Below are 26,763 nucleotides of genomic sequence, written 5' to 3' on the forward strand. Positions count from 1 at the left end.
ATTTACCAATGAACCTCATTCCTTAACTTTACAAACTGAAAATCAACTCAGGAATCTCTAGCCAGAACTCTGTCTTTGTGTCACTGAATTTCTCTCAATGCATGCCCTTGCAGAAGGTATAAAGAAAACCATTCTCATAATTCAAGCCAAAAAAGCTCAAATTTACTACAGTCAACCAGGGATTTACAGTAGAATTTAGGAACTCTTACCAAATTGTTTGGAGTTGCTTCTTACACTTGTTTCAAATATATATGCATAAATCAACTGAAAGTGCAAACTGAGAGGAAATGAGTTTCCAAATGTGTTTCCACAGCCTATATGGTAGTGCCTAACATAGCCCTAACTCTATACCATTGTGGTAAATAAACATTCAATGAAATGCCCAAGGCATTATTTTTATTATGGATGCAAATGGGCTTTCTCCAACTTAGTATATCTGGGCAATATCATGAATAAAAGCTAAGAATTTAATAATACATCCTGAAGGTCACACAATTGGCGTTTGGCCAAGTGTAAAGTGAAAAAAAATTGTGCAGGACCAGAATTTTCTGGTAAAACTGTTACCTTCCCATTTCATTAAGTTCATATCTAGGGCGATCACATTGCTATCTGACTGCATTTTGATAGGAAAAAAAATCTCTAAAGCAGAGTCTCCATCTTCCTAAAAAATCTTTTCTATATTTCTTCTTCTTTCTTTCCCATTCCTTTTACACTTCTCCAACAGGGTTTTGTTCAATAAGGTACACTGTCATAATTATTGTCTGTATGTGCTAACACACTCTAGATTATTTAATAAAACATTTGATAAATAAGATCATCTTGAAATCCACCGAGTCCTTTGTGACAACTGAGAAGAAATGTGACAATGTCAAGGATTCTGGGCAGAACACAGGAACGGGTGAGGTCACGAATGGAATCTGATGGAATAACTTCTAGCCAGTCTAGTATTGAAGCCTATCACCCCTTGAGAGGACAAATGCTGCCAGTGATTGAGGGAACAATTTTCAGGGAATAACCCCTTGGGAATCCAGCTAAAATGGGCACTTGCCTGTGGAACAATCAGGACACCTAACATAAGAGAGGGAGGGAGAAAGTGTGTGTGTGTGTGTGTGTGTGTGTGTGTGTGTGTGTGTGTGTGTGTATGTGGCTTCTAGGCACTGGGGATACAACTTTGGACAAACCTTCCTACCTTTATGGTAAGTTGTACCCTCCTAGCCACTGGAATGTGCAGGATATGAAAATAGAATGAGTTTGTTTTTAGTGCACATATATCCAAAATGTATATGCATCAGATCAGTATTTATTATGATGGTATTATTCTACACAAGTGTAACAAGTATTATATGAATTTACTACATGTAATTTATTATATGTATTTATTACATGCATTTACTACATAATGTTTACAATAGGATCATACATCTCCACTTTTTATCCATTACTTTTATGGCATGGTTATAAAACTTACTTTGAATGCTGTGTATAGCATACCAATCTTACAGGATAGAACTAATTTATTCTATTTATTTATTACTAAAATGTTCTTTGGTTGGAGAACAATAGGATCATTTTGGCTTTGCACTAATGTACCATAAGACATAATTTGATTTTCATGTCTCTTAGAACATTTTTGCATAGTTTTTAGTCTCTGTTTTGTCAATAGAGAAAAGCCAGCAAAATTGCTCTACTAATGCTATTATTTCAAAAATTCAAAACTTTCTGGATATTCACTGTAGGATAAGAAAAGGGCCAAACTCAATATGGTCACTGGAAATTCTGATCCATGTTATCAAACTCAGATCCATGTTACGGTCAAAATCCATCAAGATAGGAATGAATGAAATAATGGCACACAACAGGAATGACATTGTGAATGCTGACCTACTGGGAAAGTGAATAATACTCTCTTACCTTGCCTTCCCTGGGTTGTGGGTAAACAGGGTAGTATAGACAGGATTTATAGCCTAAGCGAAGGATCTCCTTCAGAAAAAACTTAGTATAGTGCCGAAAAATAGGGTTCAGGGCAAAGTGATACAAGTGGCCATGTTCTTCCCGTTGGTGGTGACTGAAATAGATGAAATCTTCAATATTGAAATGGGACCGTATGTACTCTACATCCTAAAGAAGAGGCAGAGAAAGAGTGTTTTAAACAATATCCATTAAAAATTACTGTAGTGTCTTTTTCTCCCATTAATTTTTTTTTTATTTTTTACAGACTGCATTTTGATTCACTGTACACAAATGGGGCATATTTTTCAGTTCTATGGTTGTGCATGATGTAGTCACACCATTCGTGTAATCATACATGTACATAGGGTAATGATGTCTGTCTCATTCCACCGTTTTTCATACCCCCCCTCTCATTTCCTTCTACATAATCTAAAGTTTCTCCATTCTTCTAACCATCTTGACTTCATGAAGTTTTTTTTTACATTAAAAGCAGTATGCTATTGTGCATGTATCACAATGCATCCCAGTTTTATAAAAAACTCTAATACACCAATCAAATAAATAAATAAATAAACAGAAAGAAGACCAATAGAGTAGAGGAAGAAAGTTGGGGGAGGGAGAAGGGAAGGGAGAGAGGAAGTACTCGGGGTTGAAATGGAGAAAACCACATTATGTGCATTTATGAATATGTCAAAATAAACCCCACTATTATGTATAACTGTAGTGCACTAAAAAGTTTTTAAAAAATTTAAAGTGATGTTTTCTGAAAGTTACTTGTTCTGATGGCTTGTTTGGGGGGTGGTACACAGCTTTGGAGTTTGCTCCTTATACTCATGGTTGCCATTAAGTGGAGAGCTCTGAGCCCATCACTGGTCAGGTAGCAGAACAGTAGCCCCTTATCCCTATTGAACACCATGAGTGCACACTAGTCAGCACAAGAGACTGAGCATGTGAGTTATTCAGGAATCAGACAAACAGACACACTTGCATGCCTGGATGTCACTGTTCACCTGTTATCTTGGAAATGTGCCATCCCAAAGTCACATACTTTAACTGGCACAAGTAGCTAGTCTGTGAGGTTGGGCCTCATCCAGGGTATTCCTAACTTTCTATTTCTGATATATAATAGTTTTATATAATAGACAGTAATTTAAAGGACTCCTGAGTGTTTATATGGAAAATGAAATATCAGATATGCTACTTCTGTTTCTAGGGGTTGAGTTCTGGGGCATGCCCTTAGTCTCCCTATCCTGCATCGGGAACTAGGGGCTCATCTGTGCTAGCTGTGCACTGGGTCAACCCATTTTGCTTCACTTTTCAGTATGTGTACTATTGGGGGTATGGAGTGGAGGTGAGCAATCCAAAGTACATATGACTCTTTCTGGTGACAAAGTCTATTGAATGCAAAATCAAACATAGTAAATAAACTTGAAATGTAGAAAAAACAAATTAAACGCAGACTGAAAAACTGTGAGTTAGATTTCCTCATTTTCCCCAGGAAAATTGTTTTAAGAAGCACATTTTCAAGAAGAGAAATTGGAGAATGCATGGAACTTGATTTATTCTGTGATCACCAAGGCTGGTAATAGCAATTTCATGAAAACTGTCAAATACTGTAGCAAAGACTCCCCCAAGGTCCCTTGTCTTTCAGTTCCTGCCACAAAGCACAGAAGAAATGGGGCTTGGGGTAACCAGGCCAGCGTTGGACCAGAGGGTAATTCTGGCAACCTTTCAATCTGCATTGTCTCTGCATCAGCCTTTATACCATAAGAACTTTCTTTAATTACCAAGGAGACATCCCTCATTATAAAATAAAAAAGTAGTAAGTGTAAGACTGAGAAATAATTGAAAAGTAAGAAGCAAAGAGCCAATAAAGGTTATTAGCTAAAAACAGCAGATGGGCAATGTGCATCTAATTTTCCTTCCATCCCAAATCCCTTAAAAATAAAAAAAATATGTATTTTTTAAATAATTGGGGTTTAGTGGATGGGGGACAAAACTTTAAAAATGGAATGACATTCTCATACTAGGCTAAACCTTGCTATCTTGGGTCACTTTGGGGTCCCTGCCTGCCTGCTGGTACTATCTTCAAGCACAGAAGAGGAGGCCAGACAATGGTTATCTTCCTCCCAATTAGACATAGAGGACAGGTAGCCCTGCCAGCGACAGGAGAGAATCCACGGAGAAACACATAAACACAACTGCCAACCAAGCACATGCCAGCCACCCATACTGACAATTTAATTTTTCATTCATGACACAGATTTTTGAGGAAAAATGACTAAAGCAAAAACCAGAATGGAGAAGCATATGACTTGCTACAGAGGGAACAGATTATTCAGAGAACAGGGAAGAGATTTTTTAAAAATTGTACATAATGCCTTCAGAGGTACCAAAAATGATCTTGCATATAAAAAACAAACATGTTGATACCAAAGGAAATAATTTAAAAAACAAGGAAGAGATATGAAAGTTAAATATATGAATTCTGGAATAAAAATTCCAACAGAAGACTTGGATAATAGAATAAACATGACTGAAGACTGAATTAGGGATTAAGAAGACAAAATCAAAGAAAATTCTTAAAGTGATGAGTAAGAAATACAAGATTATCTATGTTAAAGGTTAACATTGAAGAATCAATTCAAAGAATTCAATATCTACCTAAAGATCAACTTAAGAAGAATGGAGACAATGGAAGGGTAGAAATATAATGAAAAAACAGAAAAAAAAAATTTCCCAAAAGAGGGATAAGATACTTCTTGATATAATTTCAGAATTTCTGGTATAAAAAGAAAATCTAATTCTCAAAAAGAAAGATTAAATACATTATTTACAAAGGATCAAGAATTCAGTCACCATTAGACTATATTTTATCATTGACACTGGATACTGAAAGATAATGAGAGTATAAATTTCAACGTTCTGATGATAAATAATTTAAATGATAACTTTATATAACCAAATGAGTATTTTAGTATGAAGAAAAAACGAAAACATCTCACATATGTATGGACTAGGTGAATTTACTACCTCTGTAAAAGAATAAATCAAAGATACATGTAATTAAAAAAAATTAATGCAAGGAAAAAGATAATATATAATACATATTACAGTTTGGATCTGGACTATTCCCCCAAAAGTTCATGTCTTGGTTCTGAGCTGGTGGCACTATTGGCGGGGGGATGGAATTTAGGAGGTAGGATCTAGTTGGAGGTAGTAGGTCACTGGGGGTGTGCCTTAAGGTTATATTTTATCCCCAGTTCCTTCCTTGCCCTCGCTCTTCCTTTCTCCTCTACCCACCGGCTTCTTGACTGCCATTCGGTGGCTCTACACATTTTCCCCTACACATTCCCCATTGTGATATTCTGCCCTACCACAGGCCCAGAAACAATGGAGGCAAATGACCATGGACTAAAATCTCTGAAACCATGAACCAAAACAAATCTTGCCTCCTTTAAATTGACTTTCTCAAACATTTTGTCACAGCAATGGGAAACTGACCATGTCACATGTGTATCTAGGGATGGGGATATAGTTTGGTGGTAGAGTTCTTGCCTAGCACATGCAAGGCCCTGGGTTTGATCCCCAGAACCACAGGAGGAAAAAAAGTCAAAGCCATAAGAATATCTCAATAAATACCAAGAACCCATTTGATAAAATCAATGTGTTCATAATAAAAACATTTAATACACTAAAGATATAAGAAAGCTTATTTAATTTGATATCTCCAAGATATCTATAGCAAATATTCTAAGTGGAGGAAAATATGGAATAATCCCATTAAAATAAAAAAAAATCCCACAAAAATAGCTACTATTTTTAATGTTGTTCCAGTCATATGCTAAAATTGCAAAAAGAAATAAGATAAATATTAGAAAGGAAGGTCAAAGATGGCAAACATGATAGCATCTCCTTTCCCACATGTTCTTCCACAAAATGCCCTTCCCACACTCCCATCAAGGGGTAGAATCCACTCCATCCTTGAATCTGAGCATGCCCTCTAACTCCTTAACCAACAAAATATTTAGGAAGTGATACTGTGTCTGGAAAAAGAATCAATTACAAAACTTTGAGTGCTAGTAAGAGACTTCAGGAAGGTGGTTAGATATAAGACCAAAATACAAAAATTAGTAGTTATCCCATACACTAAAGTAAGTACTTAGAAAATGCAATAAGAAAAAGTGCTTATTTATAATACAAAGAAAAAAATCATAAAATCCATATAAATAAATCATAAATGTCCAAGACTGTACTGGGGCAGAGTCTCAGCAGGAAACAGATGGCACATTCAAGTTAGAATAATTAGAGGTGGTTTTAACAAAGGAAACATTTATGAGAATGGGGCAGGGTGTAGGGAAATTAGCAGGGATGGTGCAGCAGCAACTGCAAGCTACTACCAGCCTCGGTGGGTGGTGGGGAGGAGGACGTGCTATAGGAATCCACAAAGAGAACATCCTGGAGAAGAGGCTACCTTGATAAAGCCAGGGGATTCAGTGGAGATAACAGCTAGTTGCAGGCATCCCAATCTCACTGTCCTCAACCTCCTCCAGTCAAGGCTTCCCACTGGCCAAATGCAACTGGAAGCCAAAAAGCACAGGCAGTATGATGTTATCCATTCAGTTTGGTTTCCAGGGGCAGAACAAGATGGAAAAAAGGTACAGAGTTGGCCTGCACAGTAAACAAAATATCTGGCTGTATTGGTTCGTATTCCATTGTTAAAACACCTGATGATGGGTGATTTATTTATTGATTGATTGGTACTGGGGATTGAATCCAGGGGCACTTTAGCACTGAGCTACATCAAGTTTGGGTACTTTACAGTGAGGTTTATTTACTCACCATTTTGGAGGCTTAAAGTCCAAGACCAGATGGCTCCACTGATTCAGACTCTAGTGAGGGCTTAAGGGCGAATGATATAGTGAGTGTGTCCAAGAGGAAGGGAGGCATTCACATTAAATAAATAAAACTAAAACAAGAACTGGAAGACATGAAGGGGAGAGGAAAGGCCAGTCTCGATCTTTTTATAACAACTTACTCTTATGAAAACTACCTGTGGTCTCCCCAAAACTACTTAATCCCTTTAGAGGGTTTCTCCCTCAATGACCTATCAATCTCTTACTAGGCCCCTCTTCTTAGAGGTCTTACCACTTCTTAATATTGTAATGCTGGGGAAAGCTTCCAACATATGAATCTTTGGGGGACACATTTAAACCATATCAAAACCATAGTAGCGGCACAAAAACGTGTTATACAAAAAGTCACAAAACTTTTCTGAAGAACCCAGAGTCAAACAGGAAGTAATGTTCCCAGGGGTAGGTCTAGTATTTTACCAATGTTGATTGTTCCTAAATTGTTCCATAAAATCTACATAGGCACAGAAAAAAATCATAATAAGTATTAGAAGGTTTATCTGGAAGAGTATGAAATATCCAAGAAAAATTGAGAACATTTAGAGAAAGAAGGCAAATGAAAGAAGACTCCCCTATCAGAACTCAAAGTACATGATAACACAACTAGGCTTCAACAAACAAATCCATAGTTAGAATAGAGCTTAAAAATTGACACAAGCACATGGAAATTTAACAAATGTAAAGACTGGACTTAAAATCAGTAGGGAAAGAGTGAAACACTTGGAGTATTCCAGAGTAACTGTACATTGGGGAAAATATAAAATACATGTAATTAAGTACAAGGAAGAATGCTAGAAAGGATAAATGACTATGGCAGTAGTAATCTTTTGGAGGGAACAGTGGGGATTTTTTTTTTTTTCATGTGCGTGGTAGGTTATTTGAATTTTTAGAATGAGAATGTTTTCATATACTTTTTGTAATATTCCAAATATCTTGAACTGAAAAAAAAAAATGGGAGATTTGAAAGGCTATTAGGTGGAATGCAAACTGATGATGATACATTAAATAGGTAAAAATAAAGCTTAAGCAATAGCATTGTGTGCTAATTCATAAAATAAAGAATCATGATCAAGGAAAATAATAGCCATTTCACAAGTTACCATTTCATTTCTGATCACTGCAATACCAACTATTTGTTCAGCAACTTCAGCTACAAATGCCTGCATTGGTGTTCCATCCTGAAAAGATAAACATGTATTTTAAGACCCTTAGAAGTATCAGAATCAATGTTTCTGTGAGCATTAAATTGTAAGTCCATGATCACGAACCCACAAGCCATGAGTACTTAACAATGACAGACAGAGCCAACATCTATCAACATTTAATTTGGTCTGGAATCAAGGTAAGTGCCCTCCTTCTCACCTCAACTCTAAGTATTATTATTAATCTATTTATTTATGATAAAATGTGGTTGGCAGGCTATTGCAAGATCTCTGGCTCATAAGGAATAAATCTATGATTCAAACTCCATTCCTTTTTATTCAGAATCTGCTCTATATCAATAGTTCCCCAATTTTTTCATCCTAGAACCCCTACACACCAAGAACTCCAAAGAGCTTTGGTTTATATACATATAGTATCTATCACCATTTTCTGTATTAGAATTTAAAACTGAGAACAATTGGAATTTATTTATTAATTTTTTTAATTTACCAATAAAACAAAATTTTAAAACTGTTACTTTACTGAAAATTAATAGCATGTTGCATATTAATTGAAAGTATTTTTAATTTAAAAAATTACACATTCCAAAACAAAAAATTCTTAAAAATTGAACTGTTTTCTATTTTTGCAAATTTCTTTAATGTTTATCTTAACAAAAAACAGTTAGATGGTCCTTTTTGCTCCTGCGGTCATTCAGTTGCAATATGTTGTTTTAGTTGAAATATACAAAAAATAATTTGTCTTTACAAAGATATGTAGTTGGAAAAGGAAGAAGTATTTAAATAATTTTCAGATAATTATGGATATTCTCTGATACTCCACCAAAATTTAGCAATGCAGTGTTTTAGAGATTAGTTCCAATGTAGTATCTGAAACCATATCAATGAACATTGATACTTTTATGTTAAAATCCATCAGTCTTTTGCACTTTGGATGACTCTTTTATTCATGAATGTTTCTCCAACATCATGCCTTGTTTATCCAAAAACTATTGGTTCTCCAAGTTTGACGATTTTCCAAATATTGATTCAGTTAAAAACAAATATCAAAACATCACATTCATTAATATCACCATTAGTTTCATCAGAAAAAGTCTTATAAATATCGGGAAACTGTCAAACTCAAAATGGCAGATACTGGTTCCTCTAAATTCTATAGTTCTTTTTCTTGATTGGATTATATCACAGGGTGCAAATGCTGTCAGTTTTTGTCTTGGTTTAACAAGCTTATCTCATTCATTTTTAAGAAAATGTCTGCCAACTACCCACATCCAAAAATCCTGTATTTTGTCTGCCAGTTTTTCTTTCAAGTAAAAATGGTGTTCCATGAAAAATGACAGCTGGTTCAACATGCAATTCAAGCAACTGCAGAAATGCTTTTTCTTGAAACAACCTACATGCTTCAGGATACAAATGAAGTGCTTCATGCACATTTCTCTTGTTATCACAAAGAATATTAAAAACACATGGACTTAAAGATTTTAATAATTTTGTTGCCTCATCAAGAATATTTGAATATTCTTTAGTGGAACTGGATTTTTTAAAAATTAAAATTGTAATTGAGATAATTGTAGACTTACACATGCAGTTGTAAGAAATAATATAGAAATTCCTTGTATACATTGCCCAGTATCCCCTAACGATAACATTTTACAAAACTACAATAAGACAAGCAGAAGTTGACATTGACTCAAGTGTGTTAATATGTGTATTGAGTTCTACATAATTTTTTCTCCAAAATAGGTTTGTGCATTTATCACAACCATGGTATTGAATAGTCCCAATACCACAAAAATCCCTTGAGTTTCCCTTTCATAACTATACCTATCTCCCCCTGAATTTCCCCTGCCCTAAACTTTGGCAACAAATAATCTGTCCTCCATTTCTAAAATTTTATCATTTCAAAATGTCACATGAATGGAATCATATAGTACATAGCCTTTAGGGATTGGGGCTTTTTTCCCCACTTAGAAAAACACTCTGGAGATATATATATAAGTTAAAACATGAATTTGCAGCTCATTCCATTTGTTTCTGTATAGTATACCATGGTGTGAATGTGATACAGTTTTTTTTTTTTTTTAACCACACATCTGTTGAAGAATATCTGAGATAATTCCAATGACTGTGGACATTTATGTATAAGTCCTCATTTCTCTGGAACAAATGTCCAGGAGTAAAATTGCTAGGTCAAATGATAATTATATTTGTTTGTTTGTTTGTTTTTTAAGAAAATCCAACATGTTTCACAAGGTGGCTGCACCATTTAGCAATTCCACATATGAATGATCCAATTTCCCCATATCCTCACCAACATTTAACAGTGTTACTATGTTTTGCTTTAGCCATTTTGACAGGCATGCAGTGATATCCCCTAGTGGGTTTCCTTTTCTGTTGAAAGTAGTACAGGGAGGTGAAGAGTTCCATGACCAATAGGACATTTGGTGTCTCTGCCTTGATTCCTGTTAAGGTGCCAACTCTTTTACCCACCCTCACTTTTGAATAGTCAGTGTAAATGTCAATAAAGTGGAAAAGGAATATAATTCTCTTATTATGAAAATAGCTTTTATCTCATAGAACCACTGAAATTTTATGACTTGGAGACCACCACTCCCCCCAATAGCAAGGTTCCCTAGACCACACTTTGAGACCAGGATTCAAAATCATACTGTTGAGAGGGGCTAAGAAGGAAGGAGCAACAAATGAAGAAACGAAAAGACCAAGACAAACCAAAGCAAAAAAAAAAAAAAAATGCTGGTGGGAAGTTTTATTTCAGTTTGATGCCTTTATAAATATTAAACATTTGTGTATGTGTCACTGTGTTTAGATGTTTGATGTCTCTCTCCTGGTGACTTAATAATTAACCAAAAAGGTTTTCCCCCAAAAAGAACCAATAATCGGGAACTTCAGCAGAATGAAGAAATAAATTATGATGTATCCATGCAATGGAATTCATCATGATATAATATGGGTGAATCTCAGAAACATGTTGTCAGAAAACAAACTGTATTGACCCACATAAATAAAGCTCAGAATAGGCATAATTAATCTCTGATCTTATAAGAAAAGGTATTAATCTGGGGGAAAAGTGCCTGAATGGAAATACAAGAGTGTCTTCTGGCTGGCTGGGGTAAGCCTATTTTTGGTTACATGTAGTATTCAAATTTTGAAATATTTAGTTATACTTCAATAAAACTGTTTCAAAATCAAATGTAAGTGACTGCATGCTTCTCCCACTCCAAGCTTAATTCCATATTAGTTAAATTAGCTGGCTTGGTCCTTTAGACAATGGTGTTAATGTGAGGACCACCGCTAGCCTGTCTTTGCCTTGGCACACACATGCCTACTGTACTAGAAAGAGGACCCAACATTTTCCACACAGGATCTTTCTCAGCCTATCCAGTCCTGAGAATTCAACCAGTTCAATAAAAGAGTCTGTCCAGGTTCATCATCCAGTAGGGTCAAAATGGGGTACCACTAAGTCTGACAACCAGTACTACTGGGTAGGCACCAGATCTCCATGAAGTCCTGAGCTACTTCTCCCTGACCACAGACAGATTCACCTTAATCTGAGGACTAAGATTTATATAGTTTATTTATACTTGTCTGCAATAAGTTCAAATTTTCCATCCCTGTGATAAAGATTTGGGGTATATGGCCGGCCCTCTTGGGCAATACCAGTGAGGAAAACAGCTTCACTTCCTTAAACTTCAATCTCCTTTTTTTTTTTTTTTTTTTTTTGTCTTGTCCCCATCTTAAAATCCCAACTTGGCTTCTCTCCACATATGATTCTCAAACTGAAGTTCAAGGAAACTTCAGAAATGAATGTACATGGGTCAAAATGGTCCCATGGTCCCATATCATGAGGAAAGGGAGGCCACTCTGGTGACTGCAGGTACTTACAGGGTCTCTGCGAGCTTCATTGTATTGGTTTAAATCTGTCAATATGCTTTTATTGAGCATGAGGGTGCTCACAAGCTTTTCAATGCCAGAAGTGTCCATGAAAGTGGCTAATCTTATCTTAATGGACCTGGAGAAGGAGAAAAATATAATTTTTTTGGGTTAAAGTACCAAAATATGTATTTCTCCCATAAATGAAGAAAGAATGGTAACATATCATACTTATATAAAATAATACCTGGAGGAGTATATATTTATTAACAATGGAATTTGATTAATTAAAAGTATCTCACTTCCTAGAAAAACTGGAAAGTACCCAAAAAAGTATAGAGAATAAGAAAAAAATCAAGAATAATGCAATTTCAAAGATAATACAAGGTTATACTTGAAATGCATACAATTTAATATGCTCAGCACTATATTTCTTATTTTTTTTCATGTTATGTTAAGAAGTAAAGAAATTGCATTATACCAGAGCTGCCTTCACAAGCATGTTTCCCAGAGAGTGTCCCAGGACAGTATGCTCTGAAAGACCTACCTCACACTTCAAGTTTAATGTTCTGAGGTCTCCATCTTAAAACTTCTTAATAATTATACCTTTGGGGGCTGAAAATTAGTGCAGCCACTCTGGAAAGCAGTGTGGAGATTCCTTAGAAAACTTGGAATGGACCCTCCATTTGACCCAGCTATCCCACTCCTTGGCCTATACCCAAAGGACTTAAAATCAGCATACTACAGAGATACAGCCACATCAATGTTCAGAGCTGCTCAATTCACAATAGCCAGACTGTGGAACCAACCTAGATGCCCTTCAATTGATGAGTGGATAAAGAAACTGTGGTATATATATACAATGGAATATTACTCAGCCATAAAGAATGATAAAATTATGGCATTTGCAGTCAAATGGATGAAATTGGAGAATATCATGCTAAGCGAGATAAGCCAATCTCAAAAAGCCAAAGGACGAATGATATCGCTAATAAGTGGAGGATGACACATAATGGGGGGGAGGGAAGGGTTAGTGTTAGGGTTAGAGTTAGGGTTAGGGAGGGGGGCAAGTATGGAGGAAGGAAGTACTGTATAGAGGGTAAAGAGGGGTGGGAGGGGTGGGGGGAAGGGAAAAAATAACAGAATGAATCAAACAACATTACTCTATGTAAATTTATGATTACACAAATGGTATGCCTTTACGCCATGTACAAGCAGAGAAACAACATGTATCCCATTTGTTTACAATAAAAAAAATAATAATAATTATACCTTTGATTTTGTGTTTTTAAGTGAAGTTAAGTGAGACAATGCAGCATGTCCAGGGTCTATGGGGCTTTCCTCATGCATGGTCCCCACCAAATACCACCTCTCTCCATAGTGGGTTATCTCCTACATGTTCCCTGTGCTTGGCACCTTGGGCCTCCTCGCCCCTGCCTCACAACTGCTGCCTCCCTCTGCTGGAGGTGACAACAGGGCTGTGTTGCTTGGGGGAAGTCCACATTCACCATCACCCTCAAGTTCCAATGAGATCCTGGACATGGATTGAAGAGGTTCAGGGTCAGATACATGACCTATGGAGTCTCTAGTCACACACAGGAGCTACTTTACACACTCTGATGCAGGCAGAGCCATGATGCGTTTGGCTGATGACTCAGTGTAAAATTCTTGCCCACTCATATCATGTAGCTGGCCTTATGTTGAATTCTCTACAGTCATCAGTGTATTATGACTAAATAGGACAAGGCTATTCCCCTTAATGTTAATAAAATGAACTATTCTAATCTATTTTAACTCTTAAGTACTAAATATCTGTGCATATTTACAAAGGAAAACTACATCTATAATTAACTGGTTAAAAGATGATCAATTAGGGCTAGGGATATAGCTCAGTTGGTAGTGTGCTTGCCTCATAAGCATAAGGCCCTGGGTTCAATCCCCAGCACCACAAAAAAAAAAAAAAAAAGAAAAGAAAAGAAAAAAAAAAGATCAATTAATATCACCTTAATAATATTTATGAGCAATCTTTAAGTGAAAGTTAAGAACTTGATTCTGATATAACCACCTTACACCAAAATTACACCAACGCTCTGCTGCGTTGAAGATGTGAATGTAAAACAGAACACAGTACAAGGAAAATATTTAAGAGAATTAGCAACATATGTGTTATGGTTTAGAAGTGAGGTGTCCCCCAAAAGTTCACATGTGGTACAATGTGAAAAAATGATTGGGTTATAAGAGCCTTAAGCCAATCAGTGCATTACTCACCTGATGGGATTAATTGAGTGGTAACTGAAGGCAGGTGAGGTGTGGCTGGAGGAGGTGGGGCATTGGGGGCATGGCTTTGGGGTATATATTTGTATCTGATGAGTGGAGTTGCTCTCTCTCTGCTTTCTGATCATCATGGGAGCTGCTTCCCTCCACTACACTCTTCTGCCATGAACCCTGAGGAATGGAGCCTGCTGTCTATGGATTGAGACCATTGAAACTGTGAGCCCCCAAGTAAACCTTTCCTCCTCTGTATTTGTTCTGGTCATGTCCTTTCATCACAGGGGCAGAAAAGCTGACTAAAACAATATGATCACACAAAAAAATCTTGCACATTAATGTTCATAGCAGCAATAGTCATAATAGCCCACTAGTCATAACAAGCCAAATGTCCACCAACTGATGAATGCACAAAATGTGATATATACATACAATGGGATATTATTAGCCATAAAAGGAATGAAGTACCAATACATATTCCAACATAGCTGAACCTTTAAAAGATTATGCTAAGTGAAAGAAGCCATAATCAAAGGTCACATATTGTATAATTACATTTATATGGAATGTCCAGTAGAGGCAAATTTAGAGTCAGAAAGTAGATTAGAAGTTATCAGGGGCTGAGAAAGAAAGAAATGGATGTGACTATTTAGTAGGTATGGGGTAGCATTTGGAATGAGGAAAATATTTTAAAACCAGATAGAGGAGTTGGCTGCATAACATAAATATACTGAAAACCATTGACTTGTACACCTGGCACACTTCTAAGTGGATGAAATAACTCTATAAATCTGAAAAGGAAATGGAAATGCAACTCACAGCCAAAAAATAAGCAGGTACAGTTATAAATATCAGATAAACTAGACTTAGGGCAAAAATCTGTATGTGAACAAAGGTCTTTATTTGATATTCACTAGGAAGCTGTAACAATATCAAACTGGAAGTTTAACAGTATAGCTTCAGGACCCTGAAGGGAAAATTGATGGATCACAAGAATTTGACTAGTTCATCATCCTGCTGGTAGGATTTGATATACCTCTATTGGAAACTAGTATCAAACAAAAGGCTTAACATACTGTGGAAGATTTGGCTAAGCTTACTCTCAAGGCCACTGCATTCACAAAGTGAAACAAACCTGGTTATCTAGTGGTCTAGTTAGTGCTGTCCTCCCAGAGCCCTCCATCACTGTCTTTCCTGTCTGACTTAATGGCAAATCCAAACTTCCAGTGGTTCAAGCCCCCACCCTCGGCTTCATTTTGACTTTCTCAAATGTCTTTCTTTCAGCTGGGTTGCACTTCGGATTGTCTCTTCCTTCAAAATGCATCTAGATCCAGCCTCTTCTCACAACCTTCAGGGTTCGCCCTGACCACCATCACCTCCCGCCTAGGATGTTACAACAGCATCCGCATGTGACTCCATGTTTTCACCTTTGCCCCCATAAATCCATCCTCAGCTGAGCCACCAGAGTGATGTTTATAAAATGTTAAGTTAGATATATGACCTTTCTACTCAAATCCCAGTAAGAGAAGTGTTTCTAGCCTCTTTTATGGATCCTCTCAGAATAGTGTTTTCAAATGCATAAAATAAGACACAGGATTACAACATATGAAACAAATATGATTCAGCAGTGGTCTAATAACTACCTTAATTTTGCTGCATTGATGAGCATAAGTAATAAGTGGCAGATGTAGATATCAACAAACTGTAATGTAATGGGAAGATACCAGTGGTTTCCATGGAGGAGAAAGGGGCAGGTACTACTAACACTATGGTAGTTTGTTGCTTACTTTTACAGTGGAAGGAAATGCCAAATTCCATTTAAATCTTTGTGAAAAATAGAAATATCATTTTTAATCCCAGCTCCTTCCCATTGTGTTCTCCCAGCGAAAGCCAAAGTCATCCAGTGACTGAGAGCCCCCCGACTATAGCCCCCTCCCTTACTCCTTTGCTCTGGGGACTCTGAGATCTTTTCTCTCTCTGATTCATCTCCAAATCCTTGGCTTCTTGCTTTCCCTGCTCTACATCACACATCACTAAGGTTTTCCTTAAACACACTTGACATGCTCCCTCCTCGGTTCTCTCCTGAATTCCCCACTCCTTACCCCAACAGATCTACCAGCCTTGTGCCAACTTCACCCTCTCAATGATATCATCCCTGACCCTGATTCCCTGATTTAAAATCTGGAAACCCTGACTCTCCCATCCCCATTCTTCATTCCATTTTTTTCTATGAACTTCCTAACTTTTTTCCCCACCCGTTGTTCCTTCCCATTAGAATAAACCTTCATGGAGATAGGAATGTTGATCTATTTGCCCCCTGCTGCAACCCTGTGGCTAGAACAATACCTGGCACATAGTAGATGCTCAATGAATGGCTGTTAAGTGAATGGATTATGCAGCTTACATAGAGAAGTCAGATAGCTTATTACTTGTTTGTGCTTAGTGTTACAATTGAATTACTAAGTGTTCTGTGAGCCAGGTAAATGAATGAGCATGTGAATGTCTTCCCCCAGCGAGGCTCAAAGCTTAGATCACGTTAGGGTACACTCTGAAAGCCAGGGCTCTTTCCAGCCTACTGTAGAGATGACTAGCTGTTCAGTGGGACACAGGGCTGTTTCCCTGTCAAGTGCCACAAAAACACAAACATCATTTCAGTCATTTCTCCATAAACATCTACTGTTGATTAGGAGACACACCTATTTTGCATTACATTGTGCAGCTCTCATGCGTGTTATTTCTATCTGCCAACGCTTGAGAGTTTTCACTGGTTCCTAGAATTTCAGGAGGAAGAACGGGCAATGGCAATATGTTCGTGTCTTATTCGAGAGCTGCACTATCCAGTGTAGAACCCCTCGCCACAGATGGCTAGTGAGCACTAGAAACCTGGCTGCTGAGAATTCAGATGTGCTGTAAGGAAAAACTAACAACTGAGTTTTGATGACGCGGTACAAGGAAAGAATGTAAAACATATCATTAATCCTTTTGTATACTGATTACATGTTTAAATAAAATGTTAGCTATAATGGGTTAAATAATAAATAATTTATTTTACCCACTTTTAAAAATCAATGTGGCTATGAGAGAATTTTAAACTGTACATGTGATCACATGTTATTTTTACCAGACAGGCCTCTTCAAATGCCTGCATTTGCTTATGAGATCTATTTTTCCAAGTTTCTAAATCAGCTCAAAAGGCAGAATGCAGGTTTAATCTACAGGTGACCCTTTCACTACAGGCTCTGAGGCAGGGCGGCTGGTTCTGCCTCTTGTGCTAGGAACAGCAGTTGGAATGAGAACTGGAATGAGATGAAAACAAATGTGGCAACAGGTATGTGCCCTAATTGCTTATATACAGCAACTGACAGGAACTTCTAGAAAAAGTGAAGAATGAATGTGCATCAGAGATAGATTTTCTATAAAAATGTACTTCTGTAAAATTCAGCTATTAAAATGTCATTAAGAATGGTTCATTCATCCATTCAGTTGCAAATGTTTATTTCACATCCCCAGTGTGCCTGTATGCTACAGATTCATCAGGGAACAGGACCTGCCACAATTCCTGCCCTGTGGGGCTGGCCTTCTATTGATTCCAGAGCCATATTCTGAGAAGCAATTCTGAAATCCCCTAAGATTTACATCAAGTATACGAAGTTAAAAATGGAGCAGGAGTTACAGAGACCTTTATGTTTTAGCTATAGAAAGCTCCTTGAAAAATAAAATGACTGCTGGGCACAATGGCACCTGCCTGTAATCCCAGCAACTTGGGAGGCTGAGGCAGGAGGATTGCAAGTTTGAGGCTACCCTCAGAAACATATTGAGACTCCGTCTCAAAATAAAAAATAAAAAGGGCTGGGCATGTTGCTCAGTGGTTAAGCACCCCTGGGTTCAATCCCAGATATCCCCCAAATTAAATAAATAGAATAAAATGACTTCAAAACAAATCTGTAAAGATGTTAGTGTTTTATTCTCACCCAATGCAATCCTTACTTAGAATGCAATTGATTTTAAAATATACATGATGTCATGTACACGTGAAAAGGAGATAGTTAATTGTTAAATCAAATAGCTGTCTTCATTTCTTGCCATAGTGTCAGATAAATCAGAGTCAGAATATTCATTGAGGGCCTATAAATTGGGACTAAGACTTTCTGCAAGATGAACTTTGAATCTACTAAATAAAAATTCAAAACACAAGGTCCACTTTGCTGTCTGCACATTGACTTAGGACTGGAAAGATTGCCAAGGATGGTGTCTCATTGGATGTATTTAAATGTGACCCTAATTGAATCTCTCCACAGACTTCATATAAGTTTTTCATAATCTTTCTTCTTCTGCTATAACCATGTTGATGGGCCCTTCTTTCTGTCCCATCACATGTAACCAGGAAGGAGAACACACTCACTTCCCTCTGCTCTGTGTATCACCTTGCCTGACCTTCCAGAAGCAACTAGCACTCAGTAAGCAGGCTGGTTTAGCCATTCTTTTCTCAAGGGTTCAGGCATGGGTCTAAATCATCTTGGATCAGCAAGGGAGATTTGCTGTGGTTTTCTTTATCTATCCACCTGGCTTTCTCCTGTCACCAGATGCAGGAAGGATTCTTTTTTTCTAACCCTTCACCTCCCCTGGTCACCTTCATCTCCACTGATCACCTTCCTCTCTCCAGATCAAGTTCACTTCCCCTGGTCACCTTCACCTCCCCAGATCACCTCCATCTCCTAGATCACTTTCACCTCCTCGGTAACTTTCATCTTCCTGATCAGCCTTTACCTCCCAGGTCACTGCTCTCATATTTTCTCTCACTGATGTACTCAAATACCCAAAAGTTGTCAAAAGTGTCCCCTCTCCATGAAGAAATGATGACATCTTTGACCACTGGTCTTTTCTTAGATTGTAAAAGTTTATAGCCTTGGTCACCTGCTTCACAGCAAGATGTTTTCTTCTTTTCCTGTTTTGCTCTGAGCCTGGCCTCCAATGTCAGAATCTATAGTATTTAATCAACTGAACAAAATAGAAAATCATATGTGAAAGTAGAAAGAAAAAAATCACTACTTAACTTTTAATCCCAAATTGAATGAATAAAAATTTTTAGACATCTACAAGTTGTTTATATGTGTATGTAGTCATTCAGTCTTGCAGAAAAATGGGCCATTTCTTTGAGCCAGTAAATGAAGATACAATGATGGAAAAAAGAAAATGTGATCTGAATCTTTTTGAATTCCAATGGAGCAAACTATGTAATAGAATCATAAAGTAATTCTATAGTCATTACCATTTCATTTTAAATCAAAAACAAAAGTGCCCAAAATACTCCTCACAAAAACAAAAACCAAACAACAACCACCACAAAACAAAAGGTAAAGTTTCTACTGAAAGCTGTTCCAAAAGACTGATTGGGAGCAGAAGAGCAAAGGATTGGTATCACTAAAATACTCTCCATAAAAACATGGGCCTGAAACAGGTACAATGGTGGCTTCGTAGAAAGAACAGCAACCAGGTATGAGTGAGTCACTCACAGAGAGCAAATAAAAAAACACATTAAAGGGAGGAATCATTTAAACAAAGGTCCACTGTTTGAGGGCGTTTCGTTTGTTTGTTTAAGGTTAAATTTATTTTTTTAAATTATTTATTTATTTACAGACTGCATTTTGATTCATTGTTTACTAAGCAGAGTTGACAATTGGTTCCAATTGATCTAACTCAGCAGTATTTACTTACAGAAAATAATTTCTAGCACAATAAATATTAGTTGGATAAATAGGTCTGAAACATATTCTCCCAAATAAAAAATGTCAGATTTCAGAAAAGCATAGTTTGGAAGGGCAGCAATATGGAATGGGCAGCCGGTTCACCCAAATGCATCCTCCACTAAGGAATAATCGGAAGAAGAAAAAGCAAGAGGGAAGGTGAAGACAGGGCAAGCAGGGAAAATAGAGTAAACAACATACAAACCCTGTAAGCCACATACAAACCCTATATTAAGTTTGGAAACATTCTAGAGATTACTATATAAAGTGAAAGTGCTAAAAAGAAAACATTTAATTTATCTATACTTAATTTCAAAGTTAGCGTAATGTTAGGAGGTGTTCTCATCTTAAAGACCAAGAGTCACTACTTAAAATGAGAGGGAACCTGGGTGCAGGATTTGTTGACAGAAGAGGGAGCCATCACTAGCAATTGAATGAATTATTTGTACTGGTGCTCTCCAGCATGGCCAGAGGGCAGGTGACAGACACAAATATAATTTCCCAAGGGAAGGAAGAGGAAATTAGGTGGGAGACCAGAACACGAGGTCATGAAATTTAAAGTAACCAAACTTAAGAGCAGGAACAATTCATCCCAAATGTCAAGAGAAGTGAAGCAAAAAATGGAACAACATGATATATTTTTAAACTATGGCATAAAAAGAGTAGGTATGGAGGACCGTGCCCTTGCCCTGACCATGTGGCTTCCGCCTTATCTGCCTCAGGTCTTTGCTCAAGGCCACCACCTCCTGTGCACCCTGCGCTCATTACTTACATACTAACTATTTCATGTCTTTATTCATGTCTTTCTCCTCTAGCTGGATAGAATATAGACCCCATGAGGACAAGGATTTCTGTCTGTTTGGGTCACTTCTGATTCACCAGCACCTGGAATAGAGCTGGAACACATAAGCAGTCAATGTTGTATATTTTATTGGACAAATGATGGGGTTTCTGGGGACCTCAGGGAAAGAAAGCACATACCATCAGCCAGCATCTCTCCCCTGCAGTGCTGCATGGATGTCAGCCCGGAATACAGCAGCCATTTTGCCAATGTGATTAGAGCCAATTTCAGGATGGAGCTGACAAAGGAGAGGGCAGAGTGGAAGAGAGGAAAGAAACAAAGGCTCTTACCATACAAACCTTAAAGCCCTGCCTATCTCCAGACCTGTCACCCATGTGAGCCGATAAATGCCCTGTGGTGGAAGCCATTTTGAGTTGGAGTTTCTTTATTGCCAACTGAAAGCATTCTCCCAGTTAGCCTAAATCGTGAAATTTCACAAGATGGTTTTAGAAAAACATGAGAAAAGGGGAAAACAGAGAACAAGAAGCTAGAAGCAGGTAAGGGAAATGAGCAGCACTGCTTAGAATATGTGATAAACTATATAATAATATAGTTACATATGTAACTAACATACATAATACATACAAATATTATAATTATATATAATATAATGAGATTATTATAGCCCATATATTCATATAAAATTTAGTTCAAGGATTTATTTATACAGTATACAAGGGATCAAATCACTTGACAGTGCTAAAAAATTACCAGATAAGTTTAAAAGTAGGTATGGCTTACATAGTTATAGAAAATCTGCATCTGGAAGACAGAATCATAATTCTTTACTACTGAATAATAATTCATAAAAGCAGAAGCATCTGCAGTGCTTCTCAATCTGTAATGTGCATAAAAGTCAACCTGAGTACTTATTAGCAATATAGATTATTGGGCAAACCAAGAGGAACCTTAAATGCATATTACTAAGTGAAAGAAGCCAATAGGACAAGGTTACATACTGCATGATTCCAACTACAAGACATTCTGGAAAAAGCAAAGCTATGAAGACAGTAAAAAGCTCAGTGGTTGCCAGAGGGGAAGGAGGGATGAACAGACAGTACAGATTTTTAGGGCAGTGAAATGTTTCTGTATGATATTATAATGTTGTCATTATACATTTCATTATACATTTGTCCAAATCCATAGAATGTCCAACATGAAGAAGGAGCCCTAACATAAACTATGGACTTGAGTTGATAATGACCTATCAAGGTTGGTTCTCCAATTGTAACAAATGTACCATTCTGGTGCTGGATGTTAATGATGTCAGAGAGTCCATGTGGGGGTTTGGGGAGGGTTATGTGGGAAACTGGATTTTGTGCTAAATTTTGTTGTGATCCTCTAAAAAATTAAGGTTTATTAATTGAAGTAAAAACAAATCAAACAGGACAGATACAAATACAGCAAAAATAAGTCATCGTCTTCACCACATCCTCCTAGTCCTGCTTCCCACAGGCATGTAAAGTAAATAGAATCCTGGGTACCTTTCAAGAACTTTCATACTTACACAAGATAAAAAACTAGATGTAGTGGCCCCATAGTATCTTTTTACTGTCTCCTTTTGATAACAAAATCAACAATGTTTTTACTGGGCACAAATAACTGACTAGGAACATATCTCCCAGTCACAAGGTAGGGCCATGTAACCAAGTTCCTGACTTCAGAATGTGAACAGAAGGGATGTATGTTCCTCACGAGGAAAGGACATTCTGTCCATTTCTCTACATACCCTTTTCCATGGGCTAGAATGTGGCCAGGGTTCTCTGAGCCAGCCTAAAAAATATCTTCATTGCTCAATTGCATTTTAATTAAATTAGGGTGATTCACAAAACTTTATATAGTTAAAAAAAAAAAGAACAAATTTGATTGTTTCTTTCTTTCTTTCCTTCCTTCTTTCTTTCTTTCTTTCTTTCTTTCCTTTTCTTTTCTTTTTTTTTTTTTTTTTTTTTTTTTTTTTGCAGGGTTAAGGGTGGAGGTTGCTGCAGATCACACCCAGGACCTCACATGCTAAGCACATGCTCTACCACTGAGTTACACTGAATTATGCCCCTCACAGCTGTAGCTTTACATGAACCTGTATGTTTATATAAGTTTTGAAAAGGCAGGGACCATATCTGGGTGTTGTTCACCATTTTATATTTCAAGATCCTGGCACATATCTTAGCCCTATGGACATATTTTCTTTTTCTTTCTTTTGTGTGTGTTTTCATTATTTCACTTAACTCTTCAGTTGCTAGAGAATCTATTTTACCTTAGAATTTGAAAAATATTTCCATCTTGATTTTGTCCTACCATCTACAGAATAATCCTTCCTTTTCCCATTGTTGGTACACATACTTTATCACAAATGTATGCATATATCCACACATACACATTTATAAACTAAATTCTTACTATGTTGGGTCCATGGTTGGATTCTGTCTTGTGCATTTTGTCCCAACTGTAGAATCCATCAACATGGCATTGTTTTGATTATTGTAGAGCTACACTATGTTTTAATATCTGACAGGACAAATCTCTGCTCAGTAATTACTCTTGCCCTAAATGCATTAATTAAAATAATTTGATTATGTTTTCTACTAATAAAAGATAATCTTTAAAACAAAGTAACTAAGTTTAAATAGCAGGGAGTTCCTGCTTCCTTTCTCTTTTTAATTTTGTGGACTATCCTTTGGACAAGAGTGTGTCCACTTACTTCAGCAGTCCAGCCCGATGGAAGACATAGAGATCATGTTCAATGGTACAGTTGTTGTAGGGGATGATCTTCACAAAGTTCTGGATGAGGACAAACTCAGGGGTGAGATGTGGCAGAGAAATGAGGCAGAAGTTCTTGTCCTAACATGATCAAAAACCAGGACACATGGAAAGCATCAAACATCCTTTATTAATGATAACAGATTCCTGTTCTAAAACACTAAGGAAAATAGAAGCAAAATACATTTAGGAGAAGATACTCACACTTTCCTATAATTTGGAAAGTAATCACATAACGTTCATGGAGACAAGCAACTACAAGAATATGGAGAAAATATTCACAAGTCTAAATGAAACCTGAATGAATGAATATTATGAACAATGACATTTGTTGGCATGGCTCTTACAGAAGCAGACTTTTAAACCAAGACCATTAGATCTTGTGGATTCACTTGTATCACTGAGTAAACAAGACACACTGATGTCCTTGCAAAGACCTGGTCCTTACTAAGTGACCTCACCACTTAGCCTGATCCACTCCTCTGAGATGACGGGGTGGTACAGCAGGCCTTTCCCAGCTCTAAAATCCTATGATTACCTATAAGCGAATGTGTGTGTCTTTTATCATGACATGATCCATTTTAGTGAAGATTCAAGGGTTTAAATTTAAATTTAAACATGGGTGCTCAATTTTGATTATTACAACAGTTTTACGTATGCTTGGGTCATGTGTATCTACTTATCCCAACTTGAGTTATGTCAATTTCCTCATCTGTTATGGTTGGGATATGAGATGTCCCCCAAAGGCTTCTGTTAATGCAGGAGTAGTCAGAAGTTAAATGATTGGATTATGAGAGCTGTGACCTAATCAGCCCATCCTAGTTTGAATGGACAGTAGGCAGGTGGGGTGTGGCCAGAGATGGTGGGTCACTAGAGTTGTACCCTGGAAGAATAGATAGTTCTTCCTGAAGTGCTCTCTCCCTGGACCCCTCCTGCTTCCTTTTTGTCATGAGCTGAGCACTGAGCAGCTTTCCTCTGCTGGGCCCTTCTGCCTCACCTTGGGTTCAGAGCCAAAGAATCTGCCTATGGAATGAACCTCTGAAACTGTGAGCCAAAATAAACTTTTCCTCCTCTAAGTTGTTCTTGTGAGGAATTTTGGTCACAGTGACACAAAGCTAAAACATCATCCACCAATGAATCTTATGAGATCTAAATACAGATCAAGTTTTTCTGATGAAAAATCATTACTTGTATTGAGATGTGCTATAATATAAAATACATTGGATTTCAAAGACTTATGAGAAAAGGAATGTAAAATAGCTCATTAATAATTTTTCATATTGATTACATGCTGAAATGATTAAGTATGGGCTATACTGAGTTAGACGAAATACACTATTAACATGGGTTTCATCTGATCCTTTTCACTTTTTGTACATGTGGCTGCTGGAACATTCAGAATCACTGATGTGATTCACATTCAGTGTCTATGGATGGTGCTGCTTGAGGCTGCCTGTGTTCCTTGCAGCCACTTGATCCTCTGCCAGGTCCCTGCAGAAGCAACCTGCTCTTCCCAGAGCTAATTTGTCCCTTTGGGATCTCGCCTCCCCTTGAACCCTGTGAAGGCATTACTTGTGCTAATCCAAAACCCTCGGGACATTTGTTGCAACCCAAAGGAGCGAATCATTATTTGACCTTATCTTATTTCTTTCTAGCAAAATAACACAGCTCCTTTTGGGAAACTTTAGAGTTGAGTTGCTGAAATACTTAGGTTGAAAATAAGGACCTGGTGCCAAGCCTCAGTGAATTTCTTTGGGGAGTTAGAGACTGATTATAATGAGTTCCTTTGACTTGGATTTGAAAGATTATGGATGAAGTAATGGTCCTGTTCCTCGCATCCCAAAATCACATAGAATTAAAATGCAAACAGCTTTCCTACCTTTTTAAAACACAGTATTACTTGTAAAATGCTGAAGATTTGCCTTTACATGAACTTTAAAATAGGAATAAACTTAGTGAGATTTCTTTGAGGCATCTTTGAAGGAAACTTGTTTTGTAAATTCTATTTGTGGATAATCTACATGGTTTTTATGAGTTTTGAAAATGCCTTAACAATAATTCAAAGAAATTACAGTGGAGGATATATTGCCCTATTATAAAGTTTCATCATATTTAAGAAATGAGAAAATAAAACCTAAGATCATATGGTGTGTAGGCAACATAATTAAACCATGTGTTTTTTCCCTCAGTATAAAGAATAGCAAGGAAAAATAAAACAATAGAGATTTTGCTTGAAATTAGCCAATTGAAGAAATACATTTGTTGACTTTACTTAACTGTTAGGCCAGCTATGGGAAAAGTCTATATAAAAAAAAACATCTTTTCCCTCAATTGTCTTCCTTCTCCACTTTCTTCCCTTCAATAAAATGATAAGAAGTTGGTTAGGACCTCCACACCTGGGCACAGTGAAACAAGAATGGAGGAAGTGGCTCCTCAAAGTATGAAGTATTCCATTTGCACTTAGATGTTGGCCATGAAATTCATTCACCAATGTGGGTTGAGCCCCTTTTACATACCAGGCACTGACTCAGGACCAAGAAACTAGTAGAGAAAGAAATGTCAATCTGAAAATCAATCACAAGTTTCCACTTTCCTATCCACCAAAAAGGAATATGATGATTTTAGAATACTTTATGCCAATGTCAGCTATAAAATAATACAACAATGTAACTCACATTAGTGGAATTTCTGACATTTTCATGTGCTTATGGTGACTGATTTGACTCTAATAAAGCACTGGTTAAACTTTCTCTTAAAGAAATTATGCATTGGAAGAAGACTGTTAAAATAGCATGTCTGAAGAACTATTGAAAAGGACAATATTTTCAATTCTTAGAAGTTTATGTCATGCCCTTGACCTTATTCTCAGGACACAGATGCAGTTTATATCTCAACATTCGTAGCATTTTAGATGCCTGCACAATAAATATGAATTTTATTTTTCTATGACTTGTCTAACCTACAAAACCAATTACTCAAAATTCAGCATGTACTTACAGGAAAAAGACTGAAAACAAAATTCATAAAATCCAACGACCTGTAAACAAGACAGTACACATTGTCACTGGACTGCAAGGGAATGCAGAATTGCAGAATCACAGACTGTTTAGAGAGATTTATGGCTCTTTCCTCCTCAAGTAGCAATTATTCAACCACTAGTCAGAATCTGTCTCTAGCTGAACATTAATCAATTGCAAGAGTCATGAGCTTCATATGTCAGTAAAAAAGTATTTTTTTGA

General features: G+C 37.0%; 1 protein-coding gene across 1 annotated transcript in view; it reads right to left on the minus strand.

The window, feature by feature from the left end:
• CFAP61 (cilia and flagella associated protein 61) overlaps positions 1–26,763 on the minus strand; it is a 281,876-nt gene that overhangs the window by 168,057 nt on the left and 87,056 nt on the right. The window contains exons 12-16 of the mRNA XM_079124251.1: positions 26,522–26,561; positions 23,466–23,605; positions 11,930–12,056; positions 7,964–8,041; positions 1,912–2,118 (exon numbers count right to left, since the gene is read on the minus strand). Of these exons, the coding sequence (XP_078980377.1) occupies positions 1,912–2,118; positions 7,964–8,041; positions 11,930–12,056; positions 23,466–23,605; positions 26,522–26,561 (592 nt within the window). The remainder of the gene's footprint in view (positions 1–1,911; positions 2,119–7,963; positions 8,042–11,929; positions 12,057–23,465; positions 23,606–26,521; positions 26,562–26,763) is intronic.

Source organism: Sciurus vulgaris, assembly GCF_902686455.1.
Source record: "Sciurus vulgaris genome assembly, chromosome: 2".
Classification (NCBI taxonomy): domain Eukaryota; kingdom Metazoa; phylum Chordata; class Mammalia; order Rodentia; family Sciuridae; genus Sciurus; species Sciurus vulgaris.